Source organism: Centropristis striata, chromosome 20 (genome assembly GCF_030273125.1).
Source record: "Centropristis striata isolate RG_2023a ecotype Rhode Island chromosome 20, C.striata_1.0, whole genome shotgun sequence".
In the NCBI taxonomy this organism is placed as follows: domain Eukaryota; kingdom Metazoa; phylum Chordata; class Actinopteri; order Perciformes; family Serranidae; genus Centropristis; species Centropristis striata.
The window spans coordinates 28,424,442-28,443,185 of NC_081536.1; the positions used below are offsets into that span (position 1 = coordinate 28,424,442).

At 39.8% G+C, this 18,744-nt stretch overlaps 1 protein-coding gene across 1 annotated transcript in view; it reads left to right on the plus strand.

Moving 5' to 3' along the window:
- Nucleotides 1-18,744, plus strand: part of atrnl1a (attractin-like 1a) — a 380,138-nt gene that overhangs the window by 109,456 nt on the left and 251,938 nt on the right. Inside the window, exons 17-19 of the mRNA XM_059359919.1 lie at nucleotides 1,732-1,945; nucleotides 2,416-2,607; nucleotides 18,431-18,673. Of these exons, the coding sequence (XP_059215902.1) occupies nucleotides 1,732-1,945; nucleotides 2,416-2,607; nucleotides 18,431-18,673 (649 nt within the window). The remainder of the gene's footprint in view (nucleotides 1-1,731; nucleotides 1,946-2,415; nucleotides 2,608-18,430; nucleotides 18,674-18,744) is intronic.

The window sequence follows — 18,744 nt, forward strand, 5'->3', positions numbered from 1 at the left end:
CAGTGTCGCGAGATTTGTGAGTTACCAGACTTCTATTTGTGACCTGTGGGGGCAGGAAAAGGAAAAGAAGAGGAGAAGCAGCCAGAATGACGTTACAGAGGCTCGTTAAGAAGAGTAAGAACGAACCGAAGAGGCCCTGTCCTCCTGCAGCAGTCTCTCCCAGCTGCAGAGCCGGAGTCTGCAAATTGCTAACAGGCTAACAGTTAGCTCTGTAGCAGTACAGTGTGTATGTGCTGCTGCTGCAGGAGGTGTTCACTTAGCGATCTCTGTTTGTTTACAACAAGCACCGGACACTCTGTGCGCAGTTAGCGATGCCGGTTAATTCAAGATCGCTATGTTTATGATAATTAGCCATGCTGCTTTGTTTTGATCAGCTGCTGACGTGCAGTTAGCGATGACGGCCACAGTTGCGGCTCCCGTGTTTAATCCGTTGTCGATGTGATCACTGATCACGGTCGAAACTGTTGCTAAGCGATTACCATACGTCACCCTCCGGAGTCTCATTAATCCCTCTGGGGGATTTTATTTATCTTATTGTAACCTTATGGATGATCTAACACACACACAGGGGCTTCAATTAAGGAGGCCACAACAGTCAGTGTGGGTCAAACACATGCCATTTATTTTACAATAACTAAAACTCTAAAAAAACACAGTCAAGGAAAGACAAGAGGACATACAGTCATATCACAGCTAGGAAACCAACCACCCACTGCCTAGGACACTAGTCTGGGAGTATAGTAAATATTCAAAAGAAATATAAACCCGACACACTTCAAATAAAAACACCACACTAATTCAATGTGCAACCACAAACCATATCACCATCTAAAGTGAACTCCCAGCATTTCAGCCACAGCGGTGAATGGAGGTCCCCACCAGCCACAATACTAGAAACAGAAGAAGACAGAATGTTAAAATCCTAAAACTAAGCAACTCAAATCTAAAATAATAATAAAATCAATATGGCTAAAATATAAAATACTAAACTAAAATAAACGGCAGTCAGTGCTATGCCTAAAAACAAACAAAGCGCTGTTAGTTTGTAGGACATGTAGCACGAGGTTTAAATGCTGATATTTTGCATACCTCTGTACTTTAAGACAGTCAGTGTTTCAGTCCTACAAACAAATGACAGACCCACAATTAAAATCATTAAAATACAAATACCTCCGGGTGCATGCACCCCTACATTACCCTAACGATTAAAATGCTATCCTGATTCTAAAACAATGCGTGCATGGGTGCAAACAAAGAGTTTCCAGAGAGTGACTGTGATAGTCACACCTGCTGTTAATCAGCCTCTCCTCCAGCTCCTGTCTCCTCTGATTGGTCTCTGCTGCTTCCTGGTGACCTACTGCTACATTATCTTAACTTTTAAAAGCCCATGCTTACATCATGCATGTAAAGAGTTATAATAAAACACTTCAAAACGCTTGTGCAACTCGGTGAAATAAAAGTCTGTTGGTCCAGTCATATATTGTGTCATTGTAGTTTTCTTAAAATCTCGTCTCGTCTTGTTCTCGTGAACCCAATATCGTGTCTCGTCTCATGAGCTGAGAGTATCGTCACACCCCTAATCACAACCCATAATGAGCGCTCCTCTCCAACCAGTGGTGGGAGGCACAAACAAACAAATAAACAATCAAAGCAAAATGGCTCTTACAGGATATAATGCATGCAATCTTCCATCAGCGTGTGCTACATCTCTGTGTCTTTCCATGGCTGCAGGGTTTATCTCCCTGGGTCGGCCTGAGGAAGATCAACGTGTCGTACTGGGGCTGGGAGGATGCGTCGCCCTTCACTAACACCAGCCTGCGATGGTTACCTGGAGAGCCAAGCGACTCAGGCTTCTGTGCCTACCTGGAGCGGGCGCAGGTGGCCGGTCTGAAAGCCAACCCCTGCACGGCCACCACCGATGGCCTCATCTGTGAAAAACCTGCTGGTGAGAGAGAATGAGTGCAGTGAAAAAATGATAGAGGGGAGGATGTGGGTGAAGAAATAGCTTAGTGCATAGCACCGAACTCAGATTAGAAGCAGGTGATAGGTGAAAAACATAAATCAAACATCTGTTTATCACCATAAGAAGTTACAGTCATTTTCTGTCCAATTAAAAATCGAGCAACGAATATAAAACGAATGATAAAAAAATTTGAAAACAGGAAATGAGGAAGCTGTATCAAATATATGCTGTAAGATGCAGCTAATGAAATTAATCACAGCATGAATAATTAGATGTCAGGTATTAAAAACAACTTAAGTGAGCGCATAAATTGCCCGAAGAAAGTTCCACTGTGTGGGAACTTCTGAACATCTATCTCATGATTTATTGGGCTCCAAAGTTAATTCCAGAGTAGATAACTTTATCTCACATCCAAAATCTAAACTTTTTTCTCCATTCGTCCCATTTCTCAGGGAGTCCACAGAGTCAGAGTGCCCGTCCCTGCAGGACGCCCTGCTCTCTGCGCACCAGCTGCGCCAACTGCACCAGCCAGGCCATGGAGTGCATGTGGTGCAGCAGCACGCAGCGCTGCGTCGACTCATCAGCGTACGTCATCTCCTTCCCCTACGGACAGTGTCTGGAGTGGCAGACTCAGGACTGTGCAGGTGAGATTGCAGTACATGGGTCGGCAACCTTTCCATATAGAAGAGCTATTGTCTACGAAAAAAAGAGAAAAAAATGTTACAATGGAGCCACAAATCTTATTTTTTAACCTCGCAATGAAATAAAACGGCCTATTAAGTTTAAATTAGCCTACCAACATTACTAATGGGTCATTATGAGCATTTATTAATATGATTTTGTCAGAATTCAGCAAGGAGCCAAGTGCCTATGAGAGGCTGGACAAGGCAAGAAATGTCTCAGGACATTTGGAATCAAAAGAAGAAATGTGAATGCTGTCAAAAAGCAAACAAGGGAGCTTGCACCTTAAACAGCTGACAATGGAGAATTGTGTCCTTAATATTTGCAACAACATCCTCACTTTTCATCCTATCAATTTTTAATTTTTACTGTCAAAAGCTAGCCTAGAGAGAGAAACTCGACTAGACTTGACGTCGGCAAAATTTCGAGTTTTAACTTTCATAAACTATGATGCACTTTTTAGTTGACTAAAATGTAAAATATATATATATATATATATATATATATATATATGTGTGTGTGTGTGTGTAATGCCGGAAATAAGCTACATGTTTTTTCAATTGAAGAATACAAATTGCTCTGGGCCTACACTATTGAAAAATGAAACATTAAAATGTAAAATATTATATTTTATATATTTCATATATTTTATATTTATATTACAACATAATAACAGTTTCGTATAATTTTTTGTCACAGTCGCAGGGAGCCACTGCAGACGGCCTACAGAGCCTCATGATTCATTCATTCATCATTTACTGGAATGTGATGCAATTCTACACTTTTAATGAAGATTTTAGCTCTAATTTTCCTTATTAGAAGGTAGTCCACAAAAATACATGCAAAAGTTTTGTATTTTAATCACAAAATACAATTCTTAGCACTTTGTTTTCTCACTAGCCATGTTGACTTGCCTTTTTGTGACCAACAGAAGTCAGACATTTATCAGTTATTTGGAGAGGTGCCTCCCGTAGGTTACACAAGTTACACAAATCAACCAACTTTGCTAATGAAAGCCTACAAAGTATAATTTGCTGTTTGCTCCTAATTAAACCAAAGTCTCTTCACCAATAGGAAAGAAGTATCATAATCGAATGTTTTTGGGCGAAATACGTAAGCACCAGATCAGAGATGTTGTGTTGACGACAGAAAAGTAAAATAAAGCAACTTAGTTTTATTTGGTAAGATGTATAGATTACCTGTGTATCTTTTGGTATGATGTAATGGTGGGAAACAGACTTGGATGAGGTCAGAATGTGTGTGTCTACAACACAAGCACAAACAGATATAACAGATATTGAGATAGATGAATGAAGTGTTAAACAAGACTCTACTCACAACTAGAGTACGTTGTGTTAACGTGGAGTCATTATAGACTTGTATCGATCCCCTTCTTATCAGCAGTCAGGGCTCTGCCTTACATACACACACACACACACACACACACACACACACACACACACACACACACACACACACACACACACAGTGCCACCTCTCCTGTAGCTACAGGGCAGAAAATCGATCATCTGCAGTGTCACACGACAGACTCAATATGAAGTCCTTGCTGCTGTCTCTTAGCATCCCTCTGATATTAACACGTCCCTGGGGGGTTTTCACGTTTGCCACTGTTGCCTGGTTTTGGTTGTGCACATAGGTGTGTACAGAAATGCCTGTGTATGTGGCAAGGTTATAATAGTTTTGGATTTTTCATTAGTTTTAGTTTAAATTTCGTTGTGAATTTTTGTTTTCAAATTCAGTTAGTTTTAATTAGTTTTTAGAGTGAGTTTGCTCATTTTAGTTTATTTTTTTGTTTTATAAAATGCTTAGTTTTAGTTTAGTTTTTATTAGTTTTAGTGTTAGTTTTAGTTTTTTTGTAATGGGGTATTAGTTGGGTGCTAGATTCAAAAAAGTCACAATAAATGTTTCCTTTATTTCCTTTGTCTGATCCATCTCAGCCCCAATAAGGTTATTAAGTCATAAAACGAGATAGATGAAATAGATTTCATATCAACCAAAAAGGTTTACGTATGAAAAAAGTTGACAAAGACAAAAATGAAGGACATTTTCTGACGTTTTAGTCAGTAACCACCCAATTTAGTTTTAGTGTTTTTGTAATGGGCTATGTGTTGGGTGCGAGATTCAAAGAGGTCATAATAAGTTTTGCCTTTATTTCCTTTGGTTTATCCATCTCAGCCCCAATAAGGTTAGACATCCCAGTCTCAGTAAACATATTTACCATGTGTTCCTGTATGTTCACTAACCAGCAGTTGGAGCAAAATAAATACATTTCATGTCAACCAAAAAGGAATTCTGCAACCGCTGCTGGATATTCAGCGCTGCCGCAAAAAAAACGTGATTTGTAATCTCATGGTTGAACTGAAGACTTTCACTAGCACACAGTGAAGCACAACATCCAAAGTTTACAGTGTTGCGCCGGCGACACTTTTACCATAATAACTAAACGGTTTACACAATCGGGAAAATTTCAATGTTTTCTGAAAGCTGAGAAGTTTCTCTTTACAGCCAACATGGTGTCATTACGGTAATTTCACTCACGCTTCTCCTGGAAGCCCACAAAGCAGGAATACACACACTCAGCGGTGGAGAAATAGAAACACTGGATGATCTATGAAAAAAGTTGAAAAAAAGATGAAAACGAAGGACATTTTCACTTTAATTTTAGTTAGTTTTATAACCACACATTACAGTTTCAGTTTGTTATCGTTATTTCAAAAACTCTCTTTTTTATTCTTATTTCAGTTAACGAAAACAGTTTTTCAATTCTAGTTTTCGTTATTTCGTTAGTTTTCGTTATTTTTTCGAATGTGGCTCTGATGATGATTTTCCTGCATACATATTGTGTAATTTCTATTTTGGATGCAGAAGATTCTTTTTGCATCCATCTGCAGTGCAATGTTTCTTTTAAAAATCTCCAGTGTGCATCAGGCACAAGTAAGAGCCACTGAAAATAATCAACATGGCTCAAAGAAACAGTGGAGAACTTGGATGTTGATTCTAAGTAGGATCAGAAGAAGAAGTATACTGGCACATTACAGGGAGTCAAAGTCATCTAAAAAAAGTTATAAAATCTGTGGATATTTAGTTATGCTACACATTTAAATGCATTTTGAACGTCGAAAGAAGTAATTTGAGTTTTTCAGTTTGAGATGAGCAAAGAGATGTTCATTTATCTGGAGTTATTCAGCCTTTTATGTGTATCGTGGACAAATTAAAGTTGTTTAATTATGTTCATTGATGTTTCATGTGGAAAAGTTAAGGTAAAGTACGAGCTTATTTTATTCTGCACTTCAACAAGTTCCTGCTAGAAAAAAACAAAAGTGTCAAAGTTATCCCCCTAAGGCAGAACTTTTTATTGGTGTTTTCTGTCTTTTGTTAGACAAATAGTCAATTTGTTGCAAAGTGTTCTGAGGAGCTTCAAAAAGTTTCAGATTTTTTTTCTCTATAGTGACTGGTGATTATTATTCCTTGCTGGTGCCAGTAGTCTGAGTGCAGACAGCTCTCCAGCCTACTGTTAGCAAGCCAAGATTGTTTTTCCTTTTTTCGTTTTAGCTTCAGCGCTTACATAATGGCACCTTTTCTCCATCGTCTTTTCTCCTTTTATTATTCATATCTCAGTCTGGTGGCAGAAGGTGTGTAGGAGGCTTTTGTTCTGCTACATTCTTACCTTTGTTGCTCAAAGTGCGGCGTATAAAATCTGACATTTTGCATTCAAACATTTGAAATTCTCCGGTATATCATTGTTGCTCTTTTATAGTCCATTACTCTTTGCATTGTGTTTAAGACTGAACTTTCTGCTTCACTGCTCTTGTTTATGGATTAATGGTGTCTTGTTTTGGAAACCAGGCCTGCAGGCCACAGCTGAAGGATTCATGGCCTCGACTTTAGTAGCTGCTTTGACAAAAAACTATTGCTTGTCCGAGGATCCAATTTGAACTGGGTCATTTCTTTATCAGATAAATTTGGCCCAAGGCTTTGAGTATCATTCCCATTTTTCATGTCGGCTGGAGGCTAGCTACACACTCAGTCACACAGGCTCTTGAAATAATTAGCTCCAGTGTTGCCCCAACAGACAGATTTGGAAGTGTTGGGAGCTCTTTCGAAAGCAAGCTGATTTTGCAGCCCCAGCCTAATTGTGCTGCATTGTGTTCTCTTGTAAAAATGGACTTTCTTTGGTGTTTCTTTGGCTTATGTGACAGTTTTGAGCTTCACTTTATTTTATTTTTTTCAGCCTGTATCCTCTCTGCCTCCAGCATCTGCTCTGCTCTCTAAAGGTCCTGCAAATGCAGCTGTGAATATGGCAACTGTGAATTAGTCTGGAGATAAAACTTTTCAGCTTCTGTATTTCAGCAATAGGCACTGTGGATGCCAAGTCCATGGCATTTGGGTTTTGTTAATTTCTGCCCTTATTCTGTTGATTTCTGTTTTATAATTCCATTATTATTGGTACATTGGTTGTTCTGTGCTATGTGCAGTCTGCCTTTTTGATGCAGATGTTGCTGTGATGAGCTATGACTTAATTATCTGTGCAGCTGTTCTCCATCCCCAAAAGCAGAAGTTTGTTTGAAACTCCAGCTCCGGTCTTGACCACAGCACACAGAGGAATGCTTTCCTCCACATTTCTGTATGAATCTGTGGTCCAAATCTCTACTCAAACTATGATTCAGGCTACGTTTACACGAGGACGGTCTGAACAGAAGACGCAAAAGTGGCGTTGCGTCTTCACTTTTTATTCCAAGTTTAGACGAGCATTTTCGGGAGGAAATCTGCGTGCATACGGTGACGCTAAAGTGTATGAAATTCGATTGTATGCATGCCAGGTGGCATCACTTAAAGCCATAAGAGCATCTTTGGGCATGCAGAAGTTTTCACGCCACACATTTTCATCAGCTACTCCTTCCACAAAGTTCTCCACCATCCACTAGATCTCCCAGGTCTCGTCCAAAGCCGTCTGGCTCGCCTCCAACAAATTGCTGCATCCAAAATGTGATAGAGGTAATAACAGATCCTTCTCTGTTCACTAATACTATCTGTACATATCCTGTACATTTGGTGGAAAGACTCCTGTAAGTTTATTAGAGCTGCCAGAGCAGCTTGAAGGTCCCACGCATGGAAATAATCCCACATGTTTGTTTATTTCCCTGTACTGGAGCATGTAAGTGAGGTAAACGTGTACGTGACGTGAGCAGATCTGAGCAGAGTTTTGTGTCTTGGCAGTGTAGACGGACACGCTACGGCGGAGCGGATTTAACTTTTCCACTTTGGAGGGTGGTTTCAGATTTTTGCGTTTTTAAGCCCCCAAAACGCCGTCACCGTCTAAACGAAAGGCACTTCCGATAAAATATTTTGTCGTTTTTACCCGCAAGCGTCCTCGTGTAAACAGGGCCTCAGAGTCAAAGTGCACCTTCAAATCAAAGTTGAAAGGCAGCAAACATCCAAAACAGAGCAATGGTGTGTTTAATGCAGCCTGTTTTACACCCCGTTACTATCTTCAGTCTGACATTACCTCTACTTTAACTGGTTTCCATAAGAGAGAAGCATTTGTTTTCCCCTAAACAATCACTAGAGACCAAAGTATCTACCTGTCTCAGAGCCATTTTTCCCAGGATGGAAAACGGCTATAACGATTGGGATATGATTCACAATATTAAAGGGAACGATCCTTTTTCAATCAATATCCTCATTTTCATTAATATGATCATATATGTATGGCTTTTTTATGAGGATCTCTCCCAAACAAAGATTTTTTCCTCAGTCTGTAGAATACGATTTGTAGGTCGGAGCATTTCTACACCACAATACTTTTGATGCATTGCACCTTCCTGCGATTTGGATATTGCACCCTAGTTCATATTCTGATATTGATAGATTGGTCTTGGTCCAAGTAGAACACAAAAAAATAGTCAAATAAAGCCAAATGTTCAGTGAATTTGTTTTTTTTTAGCTTATAAGATACTTCTATGACAAGAAATGTACCTCACAGGCATACATCCAAAGCTCAAGTTCCCATAAAACCCTAGTTCATATTGCAATTCTGATAAAAAAATAAAAAATAAAAACTGATTAACTGTGCAGCCCTACTGGGCAGGCTGTCCTCTGCACTATTAGCTGCATTCCCCTAAAACTGGTCTCTGTAAACAAACTCCAAACATCTTCAAAGCAAAAAGTTATCACTCCAACACATACTTATTCAACATTCCACTATCTTACAATGAATGAAAACAAAACTATTAGAAACGCTTCTCATTCATACACTGTAAAAAAAACCCTGTTGTTTTTACGGTAAAAAACCAGCAGCTGTGGTTGCCAGAACTTTACCGTAATAAATACGGTGCAACTTTTTCTAATATTACGGTAAAATGATATTAGCACTGTTGATTTCCAGTTTAAGATTGCCATTTTATTCCATATTTTACCGTAAAAAATAAAAAAGATTTTCCATCAAAAGAAACGCTGTTCTGCCATATAATTGACAAGAAAATACTTTATAAATGCTGCATAAATTGAAGACTTTGCCATTAAATATTACAGTTTATTTCTGTTGGAGATATGGTGTTTGGTACATTTAACAGTGAGAAAAAGTATTTTTACAAATTTTACAGCGGAGTAATGTATTTGAAAAAATTAAAAAACTGTAAAAAATACTGTTTTGGCTGATATATATTTACGGTGTTTCATTGTTACTGAAACTGAATTAACTCATTTATCATTTTACGTCTTTTACTGTCATGGTTTAGCAGTTTTTCCACCATAAACAGTGTACTAAGTCAACAAAATCACCACAAACTACAGTCCAGCTTTGCAAAACTGAGCCTACAGATGAATCAGCACCCCCCTGCCACACTTTTACAACACAGAGATGGAGTTTAGGAAAGGTGTCTTGGACTACAGTACATAAGTTTTTATTATTTTGGTCGCTGTGTATTTTGTTCAGACAGGTGACTACAACAAGTCAGTGACTATGAGTATATGTGAACATACTGTAGGTTTCATATAATTCTCTCTTTCTCCCCCACACATACACATACATGGAGGCAGGCCAGATGACAGGTACATTGTTGTAGCTGATATTGGTTTTGCTGCACAGAGAAATAGGCTTATTTTCCCTGAGGCAACCCTCACAAGCCGTGTGTGTGTGTTTTTTCCGCGACACATGTCGTCTGTCTGCTGTTTTGTGGCTTCACATGCTTCTCGGGAGCCGAGGAGAAGGCAGCTTATGGCTCCTATACTTGATGTATTATGTATGGGGGCTCACAGATCTGTATGCTACCGGCTTCGGCGATGCTAACTGTCAAGTACTGTAGGAGCAAATGGATTACACAAGATGAAGCCAGACGATACGTGCTACCCAGGGACACCAAATATCAAACACGGTGTGATGAACAGAATGTGGCACCGAGATGATTGTGCAGAGAGAATTTTTGATAAGATGAAAATTCCCCCAGCAGGAACAAGCAATACTTCTTTGCTGCAACAAGATCGCCTAAGTTCCTCAGAACATTTGGCATCTGTTGTGTTTGGGTATCCTCCGGGTTATTTCTGTCAGTGACGACAGCTAATATCCTGATTTCAATAGAGTCATATATTTTGGGAAGTTTTTGGGAAAGTAGAGTAGAAATATGGATCTTTTTTTCTGTTTATATCACATAAAGCATGTGGCGGATGTTTGCTGTATAGCAGCCAACGTCGGAGGGATGTTGTGCTTAATGTTTCTTGTTGACAGAACTTTAAAGGAATTAAGGCTCTCAGTCTCCAAGTGACGACGGCAGCTTGAGAAAGTTTTTTAGCGAGTGATGTTTTGTGGCGCCGGCTGAGACGCAAACACGTCTTTCTGGATTTGACCTAGTTACTACATTTATGTTCATTCTCTTTCACATAAAGTTGATAGAAACCCTACAGATATGGTGTTTCCCAACTTTGACCAAACACATAATGAAAAGTTCAGCTTCATTTTTACACAATTCTGAAAATGAAAGCATTGCTCTTACTGTAGTTCAGGGGTGACAATCAATTTTCCCAAGGCGCCACATGAGATACTGCCAAGGTTGTGGAGGGCCGGACCAATAATCTGCTAATTCTGCTCCAAATTGATTTAATCTATAGACTGTATATAAATAATGGACGTAGTCACCGTGGCGTCACCAATTGGTTTGTGGCCCGTTGGAAGCATCAAGTTCATCGTTACACTTGTCGCCATCTTGCGTCGCCATCTTGTTTCTGATACGGGGAGCAGACCATATCTGGACTGTGGAGGAGGAGAGGGATCTGATCACTGACTACAGCCTCTCTACACCTCAACCTGACTGAGAGAAGTAGCTGCTAATTCATGTTAGCATTAACTGGAGCATTAACTGGGATGTTAGTTATGGCTAGCAAAAAACAAAAACAAAATGTATGTTACTGACCTTTAGAAAAATGAGCAGCGACTCCTTGGAGTGTCTGTTTGTCCAACCAAATGCTGAACAAGACATTTTAATGAACAAAATGTTCAAATAAACTGTCATTAAATGAAAATACAGTGTGAAAGGGTCAAAGTTATGAGACCAAATTGGTAAATGTCCTTTTTTATATCTATGTAATGTTATATATAACTTTATTGTAATAATAAATAAACCGTGGATATGCATTGCTCTGCTTCTCTCCTGATGACGGCTCACTTGTTAGTGACCTGTCAATCAAAGGTAGCCATGCCCTAAATCATACGATTCTTTATCTTATATTTTCTTCTAAATGGGGCCATTATTAGAACTATTAACATCAAAATTGTCTTGAAGAAGATTTTTTACTAGCGACTGAGACCATAGTGTTTTTTCTGAGGTAATAAATCAAGTGAGAAGTTTTCAAATTTTGCACTGAAATGAATGGACAGATTTTTTTTGCAGCCAAACTTAGCGCCCCCTGCTGGAATTTCTGGAAGAATGCAGCTTAAGGCACTTCCTGGTTTGCCTCCCTGCTCAGACACGGAGGTTGCCGCCTGATTTCATCGCTTTATAAAATGCAGTAGATTATATGGTTTTGAGCTGCTAATGGTAAGAATACATGTAATAAGACTAAAGACTAAATATAGCAGTAAAAAATAATCAAATATAGATATATGTTAATATGTTAATATGTTAATATGTTAACCAGCAATTTATTAACTTTATGCAAAAATCATTAGGTGTTTTTGACAAGGTAACAAGGTCAATCAGTGTTTTTTATGGAACGCATTTCTGTGCACCTTCAAAACAAAAAGCACTGAGGTTGGTTATCTGGGTAACCCCACATGGGCCGGACAGGGACAGCCAACAGGCCGGATGTGGCCCCCGGGCCGCCTATTGCCCAGGTCTGCTGTAGACTGTTTAATTTCCAATTTCCATCTTAAGTTCATCCATCTTTAAATGCCTCACAAATGAAGTGGAGTTCTCCTTTGTACACGTGTTAACTTCACCAGCCACAGCATTGCGGTAATTAAATTACGGTTATGCCTCTTTGCTCACCCTCTGTCACTACAGGAGAGTGTTTACTTTGCTGCTGAGCTAAACACAGAGACAGAATAATCGCCCTTTTTTTTCAAGAAATTACATAAATGGTAACAATTAAGCAGTTTGAAAAGCATAAATCAGTCTCTCTATTTTTAGCCACAATGGGGGGAAAAAGCCGTCAGTCAACAGTTGAGCCTTTGGACCATGATTAGATCACGTTTGGTTCTTAATCATGAAATATGTTTCCCACTCTCATGGGAAATACAGGCACGATCCAAAAGGATATTCACTGTGGAAATAGCCTGGAGCTAATCTCATGTAATAGCAGCAGGTACAGCTAAATCTTTGTTGCTGTTAACTAAAACTAAAGCCGTGTAAACCCTGCAGGCACACTTGGATGTACCACTTCTCTCTCTCATCCTTAACTGCACCGAGTCCACAAGACTATATGAGGCAATAACCTCTCTTAATTCTTTCCATGTGGAACACAGATGAAGCCAGATAGTTGGAAATGCTATTAAAAATAGGCTCCTGCATAGAGAACATAGCATGTAAATTATATTATCTACAAAAACCACAGTTACGTAAGTGAATATCCAAGGAATTAACATTTTTCTGTCTATGCAGGAATTGGTTTTTGCCGGGTCTCTCACTTCTGTATGAGCTGCTTTTACTCATGTCATGTAAGGTCCCCGGGGCCCCTTTCATCATATTTGTGGCGTTCAGGCAAATGCTGGAAATATTTGATCCATTCGCTGTCACTGATCTCGACACGTTTCACAAATAAATAGCAGTAAAGAGCTGCAAATGCACCTTGCAATGTGTGTTTAGGGAGGCGGTCTGTGTGAGATTAACTCTGCTCTGATACCTTAAAATATATTCTGATGCAATCATGAATTACACCCTCTAACCTGACTGTTATAATCAGAGTTCACTGCTGAACCTCTGGAACCTCTCCGGTCTATGATGCTGGCACTTGGCTATTTAAACAGGTAATTGAAGATATACAATTTGAGAAAATTATATTGTGTTTGCTGGATGAGCTTTCTTCATGCTTAGGTCCTAAAATCTATGAAATGTGGATGGAAAATGAAGAAGAAACACAAAATTTTGAATAGCAGCCAAACTTTTAAGAAAGGAATCAGCATGTCTGATATTGATAGATTGGTCTTGGTCCAAGTAAAACACAAAAAATGAGTCAAATGAAGCCAAATGTTTAGTGAAATTTTTTTTTCTGGCTTATAAGAGACTCACACCACACTATGACATGAAATGTACCTCACAGACATACATCCAAAGCTTAATATAAGGTGTAGGGGTGTGACGATAATCTCAGCTCACGAGACGAGACATGATATTGGGTTCACGAGAACGAGATGAGATTTTAAGAAATCTACAATGACACAATATATGACTGGACCAACAGACTTTTATTTAACCGAGTTGCACATCATTTTGAAATGTTTTATTATAACTCTTTAGGCCTACATGCATGATGTAAGCATGAGCTTTTAATGAACTTCTTCTTCCACAAATTGAAACTAAAACTAAAATTTATAAAAGTTAAAATAAAATAAAATATCTCTTTTCTTCAAGTGCAAACAATATGAGCCGTCTTTCCTTTAGGGGGAAGAGTGGCCACCGGGAAAGTCTCAGGCCACGGCCTCTCAAATGTCCGCTCACTCTGCGTGTCTCCATTACAAAAAGGCTCCAGGGGGATTTAGATACTCTGGAGGTGACGTATGGTTTTCAGTCCTCGCGTAATCGCTTAGCGACAGTTTCGACCGTGATCGCATAAGTGATGGATTAAACACGTGAGAAGCAACTGTGGCCGCCGTCGCTAACTGTGCACAACATCAGCAGCTGATCATAAACAAAGCAGCATGGCTAATTATGCACAGCATCTCCGCTGATCATAAACATAGTGATCTTGAATTAACCGGCATCACTAACTGTGCACAGCGTGTCCGGTGCTTGTTGTAAACAAACAGAGATCGCTAAGTGAACACCTCCTGCAGCAGCAGCACATACACACTGTACTGCTACAGAGCTAACTGTTAGCCTGTTAGCAATTTGCAGACTCCGACTCTGCAGCTGGGAGAGACTGCTGCAGGAGGACTGTCCTGCTTCGATTTGTTACTCTTCCTAACGAGCCGCCGGCTGCTTGCTGCTTCCCCTCCTTCTCCTCCTCTTCTTCTTTTCCTTTTCCTGCCCCCACAGGTCATAAATAAAAGTTTGGATAGCTCACAAATCTTGCGAGACAGATTCATAACACGACGAGAAATATCGAGAGTTTAATCTCGCGAGATCTCGTGGCATGACATCTCGTCACACCCCTTTTAAGTTCCCATAAAACAGTATAAGTTATCTGCCCAAGCAGCCTATTACAACTTTTACATTTAGTGTGTTGTTAGGCGGCAACCTCTAGTGGCTGCAGTCATGTAGTATAAAGAACGACAAAGTCCACATAGAGAGGATGTTTCACCTCGTGTACGACACTATATGCATACACAACCACATCACTTACTATGTCACATATATAAAAAAATATCCTAGTAACTATGTAACATGTATGGTTTTTTGTAAGTAATTGGCAAACAACCTATTCAGTTGTAACCTATGGGGACAGATTTTAATGCATTGTATGGCACTCAGTGTGTGGTTGAAAAAGCCTGTTATCCAAAATTGATTTCGGTGAAAAGGTTTATGAGAAATGTGACTATTTCCACAAAATCTGTCTTTTATTTGAAATTTAATTTGAAGCCAATGACAGACCGGTGCAGATTGAAGTGACCAATTAGATGTCGAAGGTTTTTAATATTAATTTGAAGCGGAGAACTGTCAAGAAAGTGCCTTTTGAGCATTGTTCAGTCATAATGAGTGAAGCGAAAATTGTGCTGGCACTGCGAGTCTAATAACCTGACCTGAAGAGACACAAAATGGCTGACACAAAATGGGTGCAAATTGGATCTATTAAATGAAAGAGAAGCATATAAATGTGTTATATTAAAATGTTAAGGTTTGGCACATGAAAAGTGTGGGTTTTTACAAAGAGCAGCTACCAATTTCCTACAATTTGAATCATATTTGAAAATGATAAACAGGCCTGGGATATTTATTGGATATTAAAGTGTGCTCTTGGGTATGTAAATATGTGCTTTTCTTGCAGAGGGAAACCTATGGTGAGCTGGATTAAGGATATTCTGTTGAACTGCCTCTCTTTGAACTATCGACTATAGTGGAGATCCAGTGTGTTAGTCAGAGGAGAAGTAAAAGGAGCGAAGAAATAAGGGGAGGTGGAAGTTAAAACCGGAGGGAGGAACACAGTAGGGGACAGACGAAAAGAGAAGAGTTCCCTTCTTTGTGATTTCATTTATGCTTTAAAGTGTGTTAAAGTCATCCAGAAGAAAATCTAATTTAATCAAAATGACAGGAAATGAGGGAGAGGAGGGTACAGTGGTGAAGAAAGCAAGAGCGCAATAGGGGGAAGATGGCTTAGTGAATAGAAAAGAAGATGCAAAAGAGGAGGATAAAAATGTGGCAGAGAGGAGATAAAGAGTGAATCTGAGAGAGGGAGAGAAGAAGTTTGTAATTATAAAGGGAGAGAGAACAAATGAATCAGCATTGCTACAGCTGAATAATGCAACGGGGGAGCTTGCAAACACACACACACAGAGGACAGGGGGTGTATTTCAAGCAGAGCTAGCTAGCAGGGACAGACAGAGAAAGAGATACATGTTCAGCGAGAACATCTGTGGCTTATGGAAATGGCTCGTGTTCAAAAGAGAAACAACTTCTGCTGGTGCAAATGCTAATTTTACTTGACGCTGCATTTGAATCACCTCGCCGGGCTACGAGAAACAACACCTCGGATAACTTCTCTCAACCTTTTGGTTTCCTGCGTGCACGCCGAGATACCTACAGAGTTTTACCTTTCACTCCGAGCGCGTATTCCCACCCTCGCTTTGTAGACGGAAATGTATTATGACGGGAAGAAGAGTCGATGTCGAGAACGAGAGCAAAACAAGAGTGAAAGATTCAAAACAAGCTGTAAAGTTAACTTTGGAAGGCTGGCTTCTCCTAGAAAAAAAGAAAGAAAATAAAAACACTTGATTTTTTATTCTTGTCACTTATTGCCACATTCAGTGAACAGACAAAGGGCTTCAGTATGGAGATTTTGTTTTCTTTTACAAGTATTGAATGCCATACCATAAAAAGTGTCATTTTTTAATTTGCACCAGTGAAGTGTTTCTGAATGTCACATCCACTTTATGAATACAAATGCATTTCTCAACATGTGGAGTGTTGTACAGACCGAAAGTCAATTTCTCTGTAAATGTTGAGGGTCAAAGAAAAGGTGAGAACAAAAGACGATAAGTATATTAGAGGAGGTAGATTATATCAGTGGAGGTGTTTGCTGTGCTTATGCTTACAGTTTGAAGCTGTTTGGATTAACTTTAGTGCGGTGTGAAGGGCAGACTGTGGTCAGAAAATGCCTTAAAGATGATTTACTTTCATCTGAAGTTAGAACACTGCAAAAATGCAGATATAGCTTCTTTTAAAATGTATTTGCATGAATATAGTTTCACTAAAAATGGTGTGAGAGATGCATTCAAGGTTTTTTTTTGGTAATTTGGTTCAATCAATCAAAGTTGTTGCTTGTCAAGGAAGTTCTGTGAAGAATGAAAGATAATACAATGAAAATATATATCAGTCAATTCAGCAAAATACTATTTAAATAACATATATACTGTAGTGTAAAATTAGAAACCCTTCCTCTGATTAATGGACTGCACTTATATAACGCTTTTGTCCAAAGCGCTTTGCACTATGCACTACGCATATTCACCCGTTCTCACACACATTCATACTGGTTTTAGTGGCTACCAGGGCACACTGGTGCCACCTGCCACCATTGGGAATTCATTCAGACACCGATGAATGTAGCATCGGTGGGCCTTTTGGGGTTCAGTATCTTGCCCAAGGATACTTCGACATGTAGGCTGCCATGGTCAGGGATCAAACCACCAACCTTTTGATCAGTAGATCTGCTCTACCAACTGAGCCACAACCGCCCCATTATGATTATTAGGGCCACAGGGCAATCGCACCGAGCACTGGTCCCATACAGCAATAGCTGTATGGGACCAGTGCTCGGGCGAAGCCAAAAAAAAATGAGCGAAAAAGAACAAGAATTTGAGATTTTTAAACGTCTACTTCTCTGGCATAATTTCACCTAGAGACTCCATTTAAACTTTAAACAGTAGACACAAGTCTTGTGTATCGGTGTATTAATCCACGTTTTGATAGGTCACATAGTTTTTTTATCAATCCCTGTTCAATGACCATGATCATTTTTGGAGAAATTCTGAGATTATAATGGGTGTGTATTGCATGGGATGTTCGTGTCACAGTGTGTGACATCATTGCCAGAGTGTAGAAAAAAATTGTCAAAACATAAATTTGAAAACTGTGCCCCAGGCCGCAAATTCCACTTGACATAAATAATTTATACATAGAAACGTTGGAAAATTTGTCTTCTCACTCACAATCCTCTGGTAAAGCTGTCAGAGTTATAGTTTGGGCGTAGGACGCACAGATGCGCCACCAACACGCACCAACAGCCTCATTGGCTCCCATATTAAAAATGCAGGAAGATTTCTGAAAAAGGGAGATGTAACAGTTTTTTAGATCGCTCTAACAAAGCTATTTTTTCATTTTTCTTAAAAAAAAAACATATGTAGATGTTCAGGAAGAACTCAGGACGCTCAAAGTGAAGTCGGATCAATGATAGGTAATATGGTTTTGCCAAAAATGCTTTCTGTTTGAGGCCAGAAATTCCAGTCTGTCCACCTCTGGCTGCTGTCACTGTTCCGGACACACTGGCAGCTGCAGTGAATTCTGTTGATTGCTGAAGCCTTTGATCCTTTGATCTTTTGATGTGATTACAGTTACAGATACACGCACACACACATGTGCGTAAGCACGCACAATCCTCCAGATACACATGCTTCAAACACACACACACACACACACACACACACACACACACACGCACGCACACACACATTTTGAGGTCAAAGGGCATAGGTTGCTGTATAAATAAATACTTGAAAAGGAATGCTTGTGGTAGGTGTGCTCCTTATATATAATAGTATCATAACATTACTAGTATTAATTGTTTGAAATCTCTGAAGAATCTCATCATAGTGTACACACACCAGCATTAGCCCCTTGTGGCCCTTTCAGAATTTCCCCACAGGAAATTTTCTAGTTTTTCTTACCCTCTTTCTCTCTGCAGCCCAGAACTGTTCCGGTCTGCGGACGTGTGCAGATTGTTTGGAGAGGACGGAGTGCGGCTGGTGCGGTGATCCCAGTAACACCGGCAGGGGTGTTTGCATGGAGGGGTCGTACCGAGGACCCATGAAGCCCGCTACTGCCAGGGCCGGGCCCCGAGACCAAGACAGACTACGAGACATGGTGCTGGATCAGAGTCTCTGTTCGTCTGACAGAGGCTACAACTGGGCCTTCATCCAGTGTCCTGGTGAGTGAAGCACTCAGACACACCACACGCTCATTTGTTGGCCACATTCTGTTGCCAAGTTGAACGAAAAT